This window comes from Zophobas morio, unplaced genomic scaffold (assembly GCF_036711695.1).
Source record: "Zophobas morio isolate AGI-343-1 ecotype UQ-CSIRO unplaced genomic scaffold, CSIRO_AGI_Zmor_V1 ptg000016l, whole genome shotgun sequence".
Classification (NCBI taxonomy): domain Eukaryota; kingdom Metazoa; phylum Arthropoda; class Insecta; order Coleoptera; family Tenebrionidae; genus Zophobas; species Zophobas morio.
In genome coordinates, this window is record NW_026972121.1 from 3,836,535 (window position 1) to 3,853,488 (window position 16,954).

General features: G+C 35.5%; 3 protein-coding genes across 3 annotated transcripts; all 3 read right to left on the bottom strand.

Annotated features, from left to right (window-relative positions):
* Window positions 1–5,531: 5,531 nt before the first annotated feature.
* On the bottom strand, window positions 5,532–7,280 carry LOC135129576 (UDP-glycosyltransferase UGT5-like). Its single transcript, XM_064056762.1, has 4 exons — window positions 6,431–7,280; window positions 6,156–6,378; window positions 5,889–6,108; window positions 5,532–5,834 (listed from the first exon to the last, which is right to left on the bottom strand). The coding sequence occupies exons 1-4, from the start codon at window positions 7,247–7,249 to the stop codon at window positions 5,588–5,590; spliced, it is 1,509 nt and encodes a 502-aa protein (XP_063912832.1). The 5' UTR covers window positions 7,250–7,280; the 3' UTR covers window positions 5,532–5,587.
* Window positions 7,276–8,935, bottom strand: LOC135129575 (UDP-glycosyltransferase UGT5-like). Its single transcript, XM_064056761.1, has 2 exons — window positions 7,885–8,935; window positions 7,276–7,838 (listed from the first exon to the last, which is right to left on the bottom strand). The coding sequence occupies exons 1-2, from the start codon at window positions 8,921–8,923 to the stop codon at window positions 7,366–7,368; spliced, it is 1,512 nt and encodes a 503-aa protein (XP_063912831.1). The 5' UTR covers window positions 8,924–8,935; the 3' UTR covers window positions 7,276–7,365.
* Window positions 8,936–9,291: 356 nt separating this feature from the next.
* LOC135129578 (UDP-glucuronosyltransferase 2C1-like) lies at window positions 9,292–16,811 on the bottom strand. Its single transcript, XM_064056763.1, has 4 exons — window positions 16,735–16,811; window positions 15,842–16,681; window positions 15,571–15,790; window positions 9,292–9,579 (listed from the first exon to the last, which is right to left on the bottom strand). The coding sequence occupies exons 3-4, from the start codon at window positions 15,702–15,704 to the stop codon at window positions 9,303–9,305; spliced, it is 411 nt and encodes a 136-aa protein (XP_063912833.1). The 5' UTR covers window positions 15,705–15,790; window positions 15,842–16,681; window positions 16,735–16,811; the 3' UTR covers window positions 9,292–9,302.
* Window positions 16,812–16,954: the final 143 nt, after the last annotated feature.

A 16,954-nucleotide genomic window follows, 5' to 3' on the forward strand; every position in this document is an offset into this window, starting at 1 on the left:
TTGGCCATTTGGTCCACAACCACCGAACCTTTCTCGTGAATCCGTAACTCACTTAATTTTTAATGCAGGTTTGTGAAAATTGTGCCATTCAGTGTGGGTTGTATTTACACTAGGTAAGTTAATATAATTCTAATGAAGTAATCATTTTAATTTTTACATGCTTCTGTTGTTTTTGATAACTGTACGTAAATAACAAAAACAGTTTTCTCAGATAAGCTGAAATACCACCATTAATCACTGAAGATACTCCCGCTGATTTTGAAGAACTTACGGTGATTGTTTTTGAAAGTGAGGTGCTTTGCCATAACATGTTGCAAAGGTATGTTACTGCAATTTTTTATGAACTAAGTGCTAATGAACATAATTTTACTCTAGACTTGAAACAAATACAAAAAATATGTGCCAAACAAAAGAAAATCTAAAGGAAACGAGTGAACAAATCTCCAATATGAAAACGTCATCAAATGTGCCAAATCACAAAGAAAACAGTAATAGAAGATATGCCGCCAAGACCACAGGTAAACAAATTTTGAGGAATTAGAAGATTATCTCTGCCTACTACAACAAGCAGGTTTCTTTGTAAGTTAAAAAAATACAATAAATTTATATGTACTTACATATAACATAATTTTGGATATTATATACAGGTAGATGCCTGTAATACTATAACACTTTTTAGGAACCTACTAAACATTACACATTTCGCTTAACACGTTACATACATAGTGGGTTGCAGAAAAGTCTTATAGTGAAGCACCCTGTATGTTATACATACGCGGCGACTTCCAAATAGATTCGGAGAAAAAATCCTTTAATTGTCACGCGGATTCAAAGTAATTAAATTGCTGGTCCAGTTTCAAGAAACAAATACGGAACATCTAGTTAAATGTCAATGATGCGGCAATGATTTATTCAGTTTCCATTGTGACTAAATTTTTTCTTTGTTTTTGCTGCATACGGTGTACCGTTCCCAAAGTACTTTTTTGCAATACCATGTGCTCTTGGTACGAAAATCTCATGGTGGTGGTATCTTGATCACAAACTCCATAAAACACTCTTCACTTTGTTCCACATCGATGTTCTATATTATGGAAGCCAAACAGAACTGGGTACAGTACCGGGTGTGTGGGATTACCAGAAATGTTGTAGCCAACAGCCAATACTCCAAAAGCACAAATTCCAATGATAGGTGCCTTGAATCTTCCAGTTAAGGGGACTCGCTAGACGAGATATAACATTTTTTTGGTTTTTTGTATGAAAAAATGATATTAATATTGATGTATCATACATCAAACTGCAGCTTTTTTCATATTCTAGAGCGCAGAGACCAGTTCAATCAATTAAAAAAATATGGCTGAGAAATATCGTAAAAAAAGCACCATTCAGTGCAGTTTTTTTTTCAAGTTTTTTGAGTCATAACGATCATAGAATCGCTTGAAAATTCGCACATGGATAAAACATCACTTTTTACCGGGCGCAGTCATTAAATGTTTGTTAGTGGTACAATTTGTTTAAATAATAATGTGTTTATTAAAATCAAAATATACCACAAATTAAAGCAAAATACGTCGAATAATTTTAACAGGAATATCAGAGGAAAATTAATGATCTATAGGTTAGCAGAGTTTTTAATAAAAACTAACAATTATTGAAAAAAATGGGTATCAATTCGACAGAATTTGAGCCGTTAGTTCAGTACTTTGCCGATAGGAGCGCCACTAAAATTTACGGAACCGACTTTCCAGGTAAAACCCTTATCGCCTGCTCTACCATAAGCTGATTGTTGGCATTCTCGGCTGATTTTTCTAATTTATGGCAAGGAACTCATTTTTATAACAAGCCACCAGGACCGGCCGTAGTAATCTATTGTTAAGGAAATTAACTTTTACGCAGTGAGGTACTATCATAAAATCGAATTAAAACTGGAGAACTATAATATTTTTACTCCACTTAGGATCCTGAATTCAATACACATGATTACTAAAAATTCATTGTAATATTGTTGTTAATATATATTTTACTTTGTTAATTAATAAAACTAATAAACATATTTATAATAATAATAAAAAATGTATAAAATACAGCTTTTGTTTAACACGTATAAGTAACTAAGTGTATCTACTAGTTATCCCAGAAAGGAGGTGTTTTAAAAAAGCCCTACGCCCAGTAACTTCTCCCTTCATTGTTTACTCGAAAAAAGTACTCGTATATGTTTTCATTTGCCGAGAGATCATTTTCAAAATATATTTATAATAAAAATATGCAAGTCTTCGTGATGAAAAATGTACTCCTAATAAATTATTAAAGTACCTAAAAAAATAGAAACAAATTTTACTTATTTAAAAAAAATCTCTCGCAAAGGCAGGTTCCTCTTTCTTCTTAAATCAATTATTTCGGGCAATAATGCGCCAAAGTAAAATCCACCAAGTTTATCTGCCATCTTTTTACATATTTCTTCATCTTTATAAATTTTTTCTATATTAATTCCTTTGCGTGTCCACACAACAAAATAAACTTGTGAAATTCCCGTAACAAGCATTTGTCCCTGGACTTGAAAGTAGTAATCATGATTTTTTTTAGTTTCAATTCTCTGTCTGTCAATATACAAAATTTGACTTTTTTTTCTAACCGCTTCTTCGGGAGACAAATCTTGCGATTTTGAAGGGCATTTAATTTCGACTAATGCACTCCTAACCTCTAGAACCCTGTCTGGACTAGCAGCCAAGTAAGGAAATTCTTTTGAAATAAAGACACACCGTTCAGTTTTTATATTTTTATTTATTTCAAAACATTTGACAGCTTTTTCCTCACTTTGCTGTCCATAGTATGTATGACTATTACCTTTAAATGTACTGTACAACAGAGACTCCACAGTTTTAGTATTTCTGTAGTCGGTCTAAGTTTGTAAATACGTCCAAAATTTGAAGACGTAACCCTAATTTCTCTTTCTTTTGCCCAAATGTGCCTGTTGCCTAGTGTCTATTTCAATTTGGTCTAAATTCAAAGATAATTTTCTCAAAAAAAAGTCTTTGGCTGTCACAAATGTTTCTACATCCATGTCAGGATTATCTAACAAATATTTAAACCGTAATCGCAATCGGGACCAGCATAGGTACATTTTTTTTATGACATATTTTTTTACGAATACTTTGTCTAAGACGAGCTTGTTTCATAGACGAACAATATTTTTTTGTCATTAAACCAGGACCGTTTTAATCACAATATATTTACTTATCCCCTCTAAAAAAATCATGACGTCACCTCAAAATTTTGCTGAATAAATCCAATCTAAAATGTACAAAATATGATGAGTCTCTTCTCGCAATTTATCATCCCATTCATATTTTTTGAATTTGGACATATAGGGTTACTCAAAAAATTTAATGAATGCGCAAATTTATTTTATTAATTTAATCAGGAACTACAAAACCGAATACTTTGAACTCTTGGAAATCAAAATATATCATCCCTTCTAAAAAATGGATGACGCCACCCCAAAATTTTGCTAAATAAATCCTATCTAAATTGTATAAAATATTATGAGTCTCTTCTTGTAATTTATCATTCCATTCATATTTTTTGGATTCGGTGACTCAAAAAATTTAATGAATGCGCAAATTTATTTTATTGATTTAATCAGGAACTACAAAACCGAATGCTTTGAAATCTAATGTGAAAAAAAACATAATAGGCATGCAGTCGTCACGTTTCCGATGGCGAGGGAAGTACTGTCTAAACTCTTTAGACCAATTTTTTTGATTTTCCCATTTCTCTATTTCTCAATTTTTCAATGTTTCAGTTTTGGATTTTTTCACTGTTTCAATTCCTTAATTTTCCTTCCATTTTTAAGTTTTTCAGTATTTCAGCTTTGGAATTTTGCAATATTTCGTTTCTTCAGTTTTTCAAATTTTTGATTTTGATCGGTTTTTTAATTTTTCGACATTTTAATTTTTCAGTTTTTAAATTTTTAGGTTTTTAGATTTCTCACTATCTCGACTTTTCGATTTTTCAGTTCCATAATTTTTCAATTTATCGAATTTTTAAATTTTAGATTTTTTGTTTTCTTTGATGTATTGAGTTCTCGATCATTCGATTTTCTGAGTTTTCAGGCTTATATTTTTTTTTTGTTCAATCCTTGGATTTTGAAAATTTTTGTTTTTTAAATGTTCCTATTTATCAACTTACTGGGATTTCAATGTTTTGATTTTTTGATTGTTCAATTTCTCGATTTTTTGAATTTTTAGTTTTTGATACGATTTTTTTTTTCAAAAATTTTCAGTTTTTCAATTTATTAACTTTACGGTATTTCAGTTTTGCCCGATTTCGATTTCTCAATTTTTCGACATATTACTGTTGGGATTTTTCAATTTATCGATTCTTCGATTTCTCCATTCTTCATATTTTCGGTTTCTCGAATTTCTTCATTTTTCGATTTCTCAATTTTCCGATGTTTCAGGGTTACGATTTTTAATTTTTTTTATTTTTCAGTTTTCAGTTTTTGACGTTTCTAAATTTTTCGATTTCTCAATTTTTCGATTAATAACTGATTTTTTGATTTTCCCATTTCTCTATTTCTCGATTTTTCAATTCTTTCTTCAATTGTGATTTTTCAATTTTTCCATTTCTGAATTTTTCAATGTTTCAGTTTTGGATTTTTTCACTTTTTCGATTTTTCAATTTTCCTTCCATTTTTCAGTTTTTCAGTATTTCAGTTCTGGGATTTTGTAATGTTTCGGTTCTTCAATTTTTCCATTTTTTGATGTTTCGATTTCTCGGTTTTCAATTTTTCGGTAGGTATTTTAATTTTACAATTTTTAAGTTCTACACTTTCCGTTAATTTTTTGTTTTCCTTGATGTTTTGATTTCTCGATTATTCGATTTTTCAAGTTCTCGGTTTAGATTTTTTGGTTTTCCAATTCTTCGATTTTTAAATTGTTTAATTTTTAGATTCTTCAATTTCTCGATTTTTAGATTTTTCAATTTTTCGGTTTACCGATTTTTTTTCATTAAAAATGTTTCAATTTTTCAATTACTAACTTTTCGATTTTTCAATTTTGGTCTAATTTGATTTCTTAATTTTTTGATTTTTTGACTCCTCTACTGTAGATGTTTTGATTTCCCGATGTTTAATTTTTGAACATTCCGATGTTTCGATTTTTCGACTTTTTGGCTTTTCGAATGTTCAATTTTTTGATTTTTGAATTTTAGATTTTTTTTTTTAATTTTTTGGTGTTTCGATTTCCCAATTCTTCAATTTTTCGATATTTTAATTTTTCAATTTTTCGAATTTTTAAATTTTGGATTTTTCTTTTCTTTTATTTCTCAATTTTTGGATTTTTTAAATTTTGCATTATTTAGGATATAGCTGCGCCGAATGGGTGTGGGAAATAGAAGAAGTACCACAGATACAAGGAACATTTTATTATTATTTCCAACTACGTCTAACGAAACTGTAGCTTTCTACACAACGGAAAAAAACAACAAAATCGATATCGTTACATATAAATTATTGTTGACGAATGCTTAAAACACACTTGGTGATTATTTAGTACTATTTTCACACACATGCGGTCGGTTTGACAGATAACTATTGACAATTAGTCAATCGGATTATTTTGTACGAGAGATAAATAATGACACTAATCATTACAGTTGCGATTAACACAACTTCCACTAGGAAATAGTCAAAATAAGAAAAATCAGCTGTTGTCCTCCTCAGGTGTTTTGCCCCCTTATGCCTAATAACGTACTCAGCCCACCAAACAGCCTTTTCCAGCCCCGTCATCGGCTTATCGTACAAAAGTTTACGACTTTCTTCGATCCGTTTTTTATATCTAAAACAATAAACAGTAGTCAGACAACATTAAACTTAAAATAAAAACAAGTACTTATTGTTTTCGGCAACATTAACTATACATTGCCTTAGTTCCTCCTTGCTCACGGTACTTGGATCAACACCTAACCCGATCCCCATGTCTACAATTTTTTGCACATTTGATGGCTGATCTCCCATGAAAGGCATCCCAATGAGTGGTACCCCTCTAGAGACTGCTTCTTCAATGGATTGAAGACCCCCTTGGGTAACGAAAGCACGAATATTTCGATGTGCTGTAAAGAATTTACTAAAATAGAAAATTTGGTAAGAAATCACCAACCAAGGAGATCCTGTTGGGGAAACCAGTGTCTTGTGACCACGTTCTTTGGTCTTCCAGGCAAGTATTCGGACTCCCATTTCCACAAGACTTTGTAAGGTAATTCAGATAAGGCTTCTATTATTGTGTTCCTCAGTTTTTCATCTAAGTTTACGCTTTTGATGTTTGACCCTAAGCTGACATAGATCACACCTTCGGTAGCTTCATCTAGTATTTGTTGCAAATCCTGTACATGCCAAAATGTGAGGTTATGTGGCTTATTAGTATTGTGTACTTGCTTGAGGAAGCGGTTGTACCGGTTTCATGTGCATCTGCCCCATTTCGACTATAGCGGGTACGTTGGGCCTCGACGGGTACAACAAAGGATTTACATTTAGAAAAAACATGCTTTGACCCGTCTCGAGATCTCCTAAGTACGGCAAATTTTCACCAAAGTACTTTTTTGCAACCCTATGTTGTCTCGGTACCCAAATAACATGGTGGTAGTACTCTGAATACACGCTCCATAAAGCACTTTTAATTTTGTTCCACACTGACGACTCGATGTTATAGAACCCAAATAGAAGATCTGGGTAAAGTACTGGGTGTGTGGGATTACCAACAATCTTGTCGTTGACTGATATTAGTCCAAACGCAGAAACTCCAACAACAGGGGCTTTGAATCTCCCTCCTAAAGCGTACATAATTGGATGAAAAAATTCGACTAAAATCAAATCAAAATGTCTGGACTGATCAGCTATCAGTTCTTTGAAGCCAGTACTGTTGAGTTCGGCTTCTACAACAACATCTATAAAACGAATCGTAGCGTCATAGTTTTGAAAAATGTTGCCATCTTTTGACAAAAGTTTTTGGATTTTGGTTTGTTTTAGAAAGTCGTACGTGAAGCTAATACTGATTTCAGTTAGGTTTGTCAAGGTTGGGTTGTTCAAAGGATTTGGTGTTACCACAGTGACGTTGTGACCTTTCAGGGATAGTTCTTTCCAGATTGACTGAAAAACGCTTTGGTGGCTAATTGAAGGAAATATGAACACGCCTAATATGTTGCTGCACAGGATGGACACTGCTTGTAGAAGAAGTACCACAGTAACGAAGTACATTTTGTGACAAGACTAAACCAAGGTTACGTTGATAGTGGTAGTCGGCGATAAAGGTAGACATAAAAATAATTTTGTGATACATAAGTAATTTAGAATTTAACGAGTTTGTGTATATTTTATTTGCACCAGAAAATAGCTAATTGGATCACTTTGTACCAGAAGTAGATAACAGTACCACTCAGCACAACTGCAACTAAGACAACTTCCACCAATAAATAGTCAAACCAAGTAAAATCAGCTGCCGGACTCCTCAAGTGTTCCGCCCCTTTATGTCTAATAACGTACTCAGACCACCAAACAACCTTTTCCAGTCCCGTCATGGGCTTGTCGTACATAACGTCACGAATTTCGTGAATCCTTCGATGGTACTTGTTGTTTTCGGCAACCTCAATTATACATTTTTTTAATTCCTCCTTGGTCACAGTACCTGGATCAACACCTAGTCCGATCCCTATGTCTTCAATTTTCTGGATATTCGAAGGTTGGTCAGTCACGAAGGGCATCCCAATGAGTGGTACCCCTCTAGAGACTGCTTCCTCAATGGATTGTAGACCACCTTGTGTAACAAAGGCACGAATATTTGGATGTGCTACAACAAATTATTAAATAAGGAAAATTTCTAAGTCAGTACCAACCAAGAATATCTTGTTGTGGAAACCACTTTCTTGTGACCACGTTCTTTGGTCTTCCAGACAAATAATCGGACTCCCATTTCCACAAAACTGTGTAAGGTAATTCAGATAAAGCTTCTATTACGACGTTCCTCAGTTTTTCATCTAGATTTACGCTTTTAACGTTCGAACCTAAGCTGAAGTAAATCACACCTTCGGTACCATTGTCTAGTATTTGTTGCAAATCCTGAGGAAGAGGTTTCACGGGTTTAATGTGCATCTGCCCCATTTCAACTATCATGGGTACATTTGGTCTCAATGGGTACAATAAAAGGTTTAGATTATGAAAAAGCATGCTCTGATTCTTCTCAATATCTCCTACATACGGTGTATCGTCGCCAAAGTACTCCTTTGCAATGCCTTGTGCTCTTGGTTCTAAAATATCATGGTGGTGGTACCTTGACCACAAACTCCATAGAACACTTTTAATTTTGTACCAAATCGATTGTTCAATATTATAGAAGCCAAATAGAACATCTGGGTACAGTACCGGGTGTGTGGGATTACCAACGTTATTGTAGTTGACTGCCAGTACTCCAAACGGGGCAACGCCAACAACAGGTGCCTTGAATCTTCCCGCTAACGCGTACACAAGGGGGTGAATACCATCTACTAGTACCAAATCAAAGTGATTATATTTGTCTACTATTAGTTTTTTGAACCCAGTACTATTAAATTCGGCTTCTACCATCACATCAAGGAAACGACACGCATCGTACAAACTTTGAAAAACGTTGGTATTTTTCGATAAAACCTTTTGGATTTTGGCTTGTTTTAGAAAGTCGTAGATGAAGCGGACACTGATTTCGGTTAGGTTGGTTAGCGAAGGGTCGTTTAAAGGGTTGGGTGTTACCACAGTGACGTTGTGACCTCTCAAGGATAGTTCTTTCCATATTGATTGGAAGACGCTTTGGTGGCTAAATGAGGGATATGTGAACACTCCTAAAATATTGCTGCACAGGGTAGATGTGGAGAGTAGAAGAACACCAAATACAAGGAACATTTTCTTACTGTTTCAAACTGTTCCCACAACAAAAATAACAACGATAGTGAAGTGTATCCTGTTACATATTATTTACATTTTGACGACTGCTTAAACAGTAGGTCAAGTTTGCTGATTATATGTAGTCGTAAATTATTTTATCGGTACAAACCTATTAAGTCGTTTGTGTTTGACCACCAACTTTTTTTCAATGACACTATGCAGTTATTAGAACTCTAAATTCGCGTAATTTACCTAAAGTTGTTTGAAACAAATTTGGAACTCTCAGCACAAACCTATATTATATAACATGTAACACATTAGATATATTATTACTGGTTAGAAATGGATCGGCAAGAATTTATAAAAATGATAATAATTAACACTAACAAGAGTAAAATTAGTTTAAGTGGGAATCCCATTTTAACCTCAAATAAACCCTTAACAACTGGAATATTTTGCACGAGAGATAAATAATGCTGCTAATCATCACAACTACTATTAAAACAACTTCCACTAGAAAATAGTCAAACCAAGACAAATCAGCTGCTGGACTCCTGAGATGTTTTGCCCCCTGATGCCTGAGAATGTACTCAGACCACCAAGCGACCTTTTCTAAACCAGTCATTGGCTTGTAGTACAAGAGGTCACGAATTTCCACGATCCGTTTACTATATCTAAAATTAAATGATCAAAGGAACTTACCTTAAGTGAAGTTCGATCATAATTATGCTAGGCATCTGGCTCGAAGATATCATAAGAGAAGACATGTTTGTAGTATCGCTTTCCGGTACTGCTGTGGCACTAGGTTTAAAGAGTGGAGAAACTCTGGTAGACTCCCCTCTCCCTCCACAATCGGTGCGGTATGGGTTCATTACTTTGAAGGGATTTGTAACAATCATAACTAGCCGGTAAATGTTGATAAGTACGACCATCACATTTAGGGTTTTGGGGCGGGTTATAATAATAATAATAATATATTTATTTATCCAGCAGACTAATATATAGTCCATAGTGGATACAACCACAGGAACAATATTAAATTTACAATAAACACATAAACAATATTAAATATACAATAAACACATAATGCTCACAACATTGGTACACTTACACATGATTCAATTCCAACAATTGTTTCCTTACATTAGCTTTACTAAAATTATGAAAAAATATATCTAGACGATCATCACAAACGGAATTATATAAGCGAAAAGCATATATCAATGGACAGTTATAATGATGAAAAGTATTGGGTATAGCAAAATAAAATAACTTTGGACATCGGCTAATTTGTCTTGGGATGTTGAATTTGATTTCATGGAGAAGCTCCTGACAACATATCTGACCTAAAGTGAGTTTTTGTAGAAAAATTAAACTAGCTGCATTTCTTCTTCTTATTAAAGGTTGTTCATTGACAATAGACAATAAGCTAGATTGATCACAATGTCTGCTTGGATACCTATTATACATTTTTAAAAATAAATACTTTGCAAATTTGCGCAAGACATTCTCTAACAAGTCAATATATTTTTGGTAATACGGCTTCCATACAATGCAACAATATTCCACTCTTGACCTTACTAAAGCATAAAAAAGTATTTTGATACATTGTATGTTAACAAAATCCATGGTGTTACGACGAATAAATCCTAGCTGTTGCATAGCAGTCTTGGTGACATGCAGGATGTGTGGGGCAAATGACAAACTACAGTCCATAACAACACCTAAATCAGATATCTGTTGACAATTCTCAAGTACATAACCATCTAAATTGTAATAATAGGAAATAGGTTCACGTGTACGAAAGAAGGTAATCTTTTTACATTTACTTTTGTTAATTTCAAACTTATTACTATTACACCAATGCAGTAACTTTTCTAAACTGGTTTGTAGCTCATAACAGTCCTCAGCCCTATTGACAACTTTTGCCAGTTTTAAGTCATCGGCGTATACAAATGCCCTACATCCCAAGTCTTTTACGACGTCGTTGTAAAATATAATAAAAAGAAGAGGACCTAAATTTGATCCTTGACCAACTCCACTGTTAACTTTATATATCGACGATCTAAATCCTTTACACAAAACTCGTTGTTGCCTATCAGTTAACCAAGATTTAAGAACAGATATTAAATTATCGCATAAACCAAAACTTTCCAACTTTTTTAATAAAATACAGTGATTAACTTTGTCAAATGCTTTAGATAAGTCGGTATATATAGCATCGACTTGTGATCTTTTATCTAAAGCATTTGAGACAAACTGCGTGAATTCGCATAAGTTAGTTGTAGTGGAGCGGCCCTTGACAAAACCATGTTGTTCAGTTATAATATCAGATTTCACATGGGCATAGATAGCATCTGTTAATATGCACTCAAACAATTTAGCAAAATTTGGGATGAGAGATATGGGCCTATAGTTCTTAATGTTCGACTTGTCACCCGACTTAAAAATTGGCACAACATTTGACGTTTTCCATACTGTTGGATACTGTGAAGATATTAATATCCGATTAAATATATGACAAAGTGGAGATAGAAAACAACTTATGCAATCCACAATCAAAAATGCCGGTATGTTATCAGCACCACAGACATTATTCGCTTTTATACCCTTTACAGCCTTAAGAATGTCGTTGTCACTTATAGAGAACCTATTTAAAATAACATTTTTTACACAGTCTACTCTAACATCAAAAGATGGACAACAATATTTAAAACAGTTATCACAGATATTTTCACAATTATCACGGCATATTACATCGCAGACATGGTTCTCGTTATCGCAGTTGTACATACTTTTAAAGTGACTAGCAAATGTGTTGACTATATCTTGTTGAGATGTCAAGGTATGATTCTCAAAGGTCATGAGACCAGGAACATTCGTGGCTTTCTTTTTTTCATTAACAAACGACCAAAATTTTTTCGGATGGCTTTGTAGAGAAGTTTCAGATTTTCTTATAAACTCATAATATGTGTACCTAATGTCTTTTCTGATTTCACAGCGTAACTTCTTCACTTTATCAAGATGATATACTGACTTGGTTTTTCTATAAATATCCCAATGTCTATTCTTTGTTTTGATTTTGTTGATAACAGATCTAGTATACCAAACAGGGTAATTTTCCCGCTGACCAAAGGACTTTGAAATTGGTACATATTGGGAGATGTTGGTAAAAATGATTTCATTGAATTTCTCACAGGCCAGAGTAGGATCAGCAGCATCTAAAACTGGCAACCAGTCAGTCCCAGCAAGTGATAGGTAGAGCCCTTCCAGATTACCTCTGTGAAAGTTAAATCTCAAGTCATCAGTCCCATGTACAAATGGTACACTATCCAGGTTCACTAATTCCAGTTGTATATTTAGAGCAGGATGATGATTATCCTCTGTAACTAATGTCAACTCCTGTTTGTCTACAGTTACTGTTAAACTTTCTGTCGTCAGAACTAAATCTAATATTCTGTTGTTGCTATTGAGAATGCTGTTGTGTTGAACCAAGTTATTTAACGCCAGAAACTGTGTGTAGATGTTGAATAATTGGGTTGTCCTTGTACCTGTCACACATTCAGAAATTTCCGGGATATTAAAGTCGCCACATAACATGACGGGAACTGAGAAGTCTATGGCACTTTCCAAGTAGTCAAAGATAGAAGTGTAAACATCAAGACTGAGTGAAGGAGGAATGTACATGGCAAGAATAATAATATGTCTACTGCTTATAGAAATTCTTATGCCTAAAAGTTGAACAGATGGTACCGGTGAGCTAACATCAAGCTTGTTTACAACATACTGGTTCCTCACTGCCACCAAAACTCCTCCACCACGACCAGTAATTCTATCGGATCGATATACATTAAAAAAGCAAGGAAATAACTCACTTGAACTAACATTGCTGGTAAGCCATGTTTCGCTTAGAATAACAACGTCAGCATCCAATGAAGAGCAATTCACATAAAAGTCCGTAATTTTAGTATTTAGACCTCGCACATTTTGATAAACAATGTTTCCACTTAAAGATGTACGTGAACGAGGAAATCTTGCCTGCTGGAAATCTACACATTTTTTGTACTGACGATTTTTGGCACACCATTTGTGTATTTTAGTCTTATGTCTTCCTCACCATTGTTGCGCCGACTTCTAAATTCTTTTCTAATAGCATAAGCCTTAGTCTGTTGACGAGGTGTAAGATCAACATTGCAGAAAATATTGTTGCTGAATCGATGGCGTACCAATTTTTTAACCACAGCTGAACTATTGAGGACAACCTTAACCATACGAGAACGTTCTTGATTTGGTTTTCCTAAGCGAATTACAGACAAAATCTGATATTCCTGATTACCTTCAATAACTGGGCCTACAAGATTCTTAACTGCATCTTCATCAGCTCGTTTCCGTTGTACATCATCACCATGAGGTTCCTGAAGACCCTGGACAATAACATTGTTAGAGCGATAGATTCTATCCATGGCTTCTTCTACAACAGCATCATCATCAACACGACTCATTTCAATATTACTTTCCCTCTTCTTTCCCCTCATGTCCTCTATCTCCACACGTAGTTTTTTGTTTTCAGTAATCAGTTCCTCGTTTACTTTTTTCATCCCATGAACCGTAATTATGATATCATAATTATGATATCTTCGAGCCAGATGCCTAGCATAATTATGATCGAACTTCACTTAAGGTAAGTTCCTTTGATCATTTAATTATGCGGCGGCATCTGGCTCTCGTATATCATAAGAGAACACATGTAGTTGTTTAAAAAGTTAGATTGTTACACCACTGGGTACTATGTCCGGTTGTCAATAATACAGTGTGGCAAGTTTTTGGGACAACTGTTTCAAGGTCCAGTTATCAGTGAAGAAATTTCCCAAATAGTCCAGAACGATTTGGAGGTCCCAAGTGAAACGATATTTCCTTTCAGATGGTCTTAGCTGGGAAATACCCTTCATGAATCGTTTAACGAGAGGGTCAGCCCCGATGTCGTAATTCAGAGTTAAAGTGAGCGCCGAGCGGTGGCTGTTAAATGTTCCATCTGCAACCTGTAGCGTCCAGTACGTGCTGAAGAAAAACAAGAACTTGACTGGGCTTAGCCGAAAACATCGGCACCTTGTGTTCAATGCAGTAAGACCGCCACATTTTCCACGTAGAATTATATTGTAATATTGTTGACTTGGCCACCGAATGGATGATGGTATTTATGGCTTCCTCAGGGACATTTCGGAAACTAAATGCTTGGCTGATAAAAGTTCTGCTACCATGGTAAGCTGAGTTGACAGAGGGTGTGGTCGACTGCAAGGTAAAGATAACAAACCTGAACTTGGCGCAAACGTAAGAGGCTCTTGTGTAAGTAACTTCAAGAAAAAGGAATGCCAAGGTTGTGTGGGCCAGAAAGGCACAACCATAATGCCCTCCGCTTGGTCATTCACAATTCTGTTGAGGCACCTCAAAATTAAACAAAATGGAGGGAAGGCGTAAAAGAAGCCTGTCCATGGAATTGTGAAAACATCGACATGTTCTGATTCGGGATCGCGCAGTAGAGATACGTATCTTCGACACTTGTGGTTAGCTTTAGAAGCAAAGAAATCAATTTGTGGAGCACCAAATCGTAACGTGATTTGGTTGAAGGCTCCGTCCGACAACTCATATTCGGTTTCCTCGGGAAGCCTGCGTGATGTCGTGGGGATGTTCGTTCACGGCACGCAGCTCGTGACCCGAACTTGTTGAAGGTTCGTCCGCGCCACGCAGCACGCGACCCGAACTTCCGAATGTGCTACTGTATCTTTCCCCGAGTTAATCATTGAATCAAAAAACCATAAATTTCTTTCTTCGCAAAATTCCCAAATATCTCTTGCCAGGTTAGACAGCGCTGGGTATTGTATACTGCCCATGCGGTTTATGTATGATAATGCAGTCGTATTATCCGTTCTGATTAAAATGCTGCAAGATTTTTCATACTTTGCAAGGGATTTTAATGCGTAAGCAATTGCCAAAAGTTCTAGATAATTTATGTGATGTTGTGATTCAGTAGCAGTCCACCAACCCTGTGTCTTCTCTTCGTCGCAACAGGCTCCCCAGCCAGTAAGAGACGCGTCAGTATAAATTACAAGGTCGTAGTTGTCAAAACGTATGTCATTATGAGCGTTCTGACTTGCTGATTCCCACCATAAGAAATCATTCTGCAGGGTTGAAGAACGGGACATGTAGGTGTCATAATTCATATGGTGATCTCTTAACGCTTTGAACTTCTCCCGCTCGGATGCTTTAGTGTACATTAGTCCGTACTTTATAGCCGGACAGGCCGATACAAGTGTGTCTATAAACTGGGTAAAAAACCCTAATTGAACAGCGGCTTCGGCTTTTAAACTCGCGAATCATATTAAGAGTCTTCTTGCGCTTTTCTAGAGGATTTATCCCAATTGATTAAAAACCCCAATGAAGTTAACACCTGGACAACCACAGACACATTTCGAGAGCAAGCATCCCACGAGTTCCCAAAGATGAGAAAATCGTCCAAGAACTCCACTCTTTAAACCTAGTGCCACAGCAGTACCGGAAAGCGATACTACATGTCTTCTCTTATGATATACGAGAGCCAGATGCCGCCGCATAATTACAAATAGTGTCAAACAACTTTCAAAATCAAAGTCAAAATTAAAGCAACTTACTTGTTGTTTTCGGCAACCTTAACTATACACTTTTTTAGTTCCTCTTTGGTCACAGCAGCTGGGTCAACACCTAGTCCGATTCCTGTGTCTATGATTTTTTGCACGTTTGATGGTTGGTCACCCATGAAAGGCATCCCTATTAATGGTACTCCTCTAGAAATGGCTTTTTCAATGGATTGAAGACCACCTTGTGTAACGAAAGCACGAATATTTCGATGTGCTACAACTATTTATTAAAACAAGGAAATTTAGTAAGTAAGTAAGTACTAACCAAGAAGATCTTGTTGAGGAAACCACCTCCTTGTGACCACGTTCTTTGGTTTTCCAGGCAAACAGTCGGACTCCCATTTCCACAGAACTTTGTAAGGTAACTCAGACAAAGCTTGTCTTATTGTGTTCCTTAGTTTTTTCTCTAAATTTACGCTTTTAACGTTCGACCCTAAACTAAAGTAGATCACACCTTCGTTAGCACCATTTAGTATTTCTTGCAAATCGTGAGGAAGCGGTTTCACTGGTTAGATGTGCATTTGTCCCATTTGAACCACAGCGGGTACAGTGGGCCTTAATGGGTACAACACAGGATTTACGTTGAGAAAAAGCTTGTTTTGGCCCGTTTCGAGATCTCCTAGGTACCGTAAATCTTGTCCAATGTACTTTTTTACGATGTTGTGCACTTTTGATATCACAACATCATGGTAGTGGTACCTTGACCAAAGACTACATCAAACACTTTTAATTTTTTTCCACATTGATAACTCAATGTTGTAGAAGCCCCATAGTACGTCTGGGTATAGTACTGGGTGTGCGGTATTACCAAGAATGGTACCGCTAACCTCTACGTGTCCTAGAGCCGAAACTCCAATGATGGATGCGTTGAATCTGTCTGCTAAGGCGTACATAACGGGATAAACATTTTCCACTCTTACCAAATCGAAATGATTATATTTGTTAGCTAGTAGTTAGTTCTTTGAACCCAGTACTGTTTATTTGAGCTTCTACAAGACTATCTAAGAAACGGACCATAGCAGCATACTTTTGAAAAACATTGGAAACTTTTGAAACCATTTCTTGTAATTCGGCGGGCTTTAAGAGGTCATAGCTGAAACGAATACTGATTTCTGTTATATTAACTAAAGAGAGATCGTTTAAAGGATCAGGTGTTACCACAGTGACGTTGTGACCTCTCGGGGAAAGTTCTTTCCAAAATAGACGAAGAATGTAGAAGAAATACACAGGCTGCGAGGTACATTTTGTTGCGAAAGTAAAACAAGGTTACGTAGGCATTGTTGTCAAGTATAGAGGACGATAAAAAAGCACTTAAAAAAAATATGATTACATAAATTTAAGGAAATTATGAAAAATACTACATGATTGTAAGGAAACG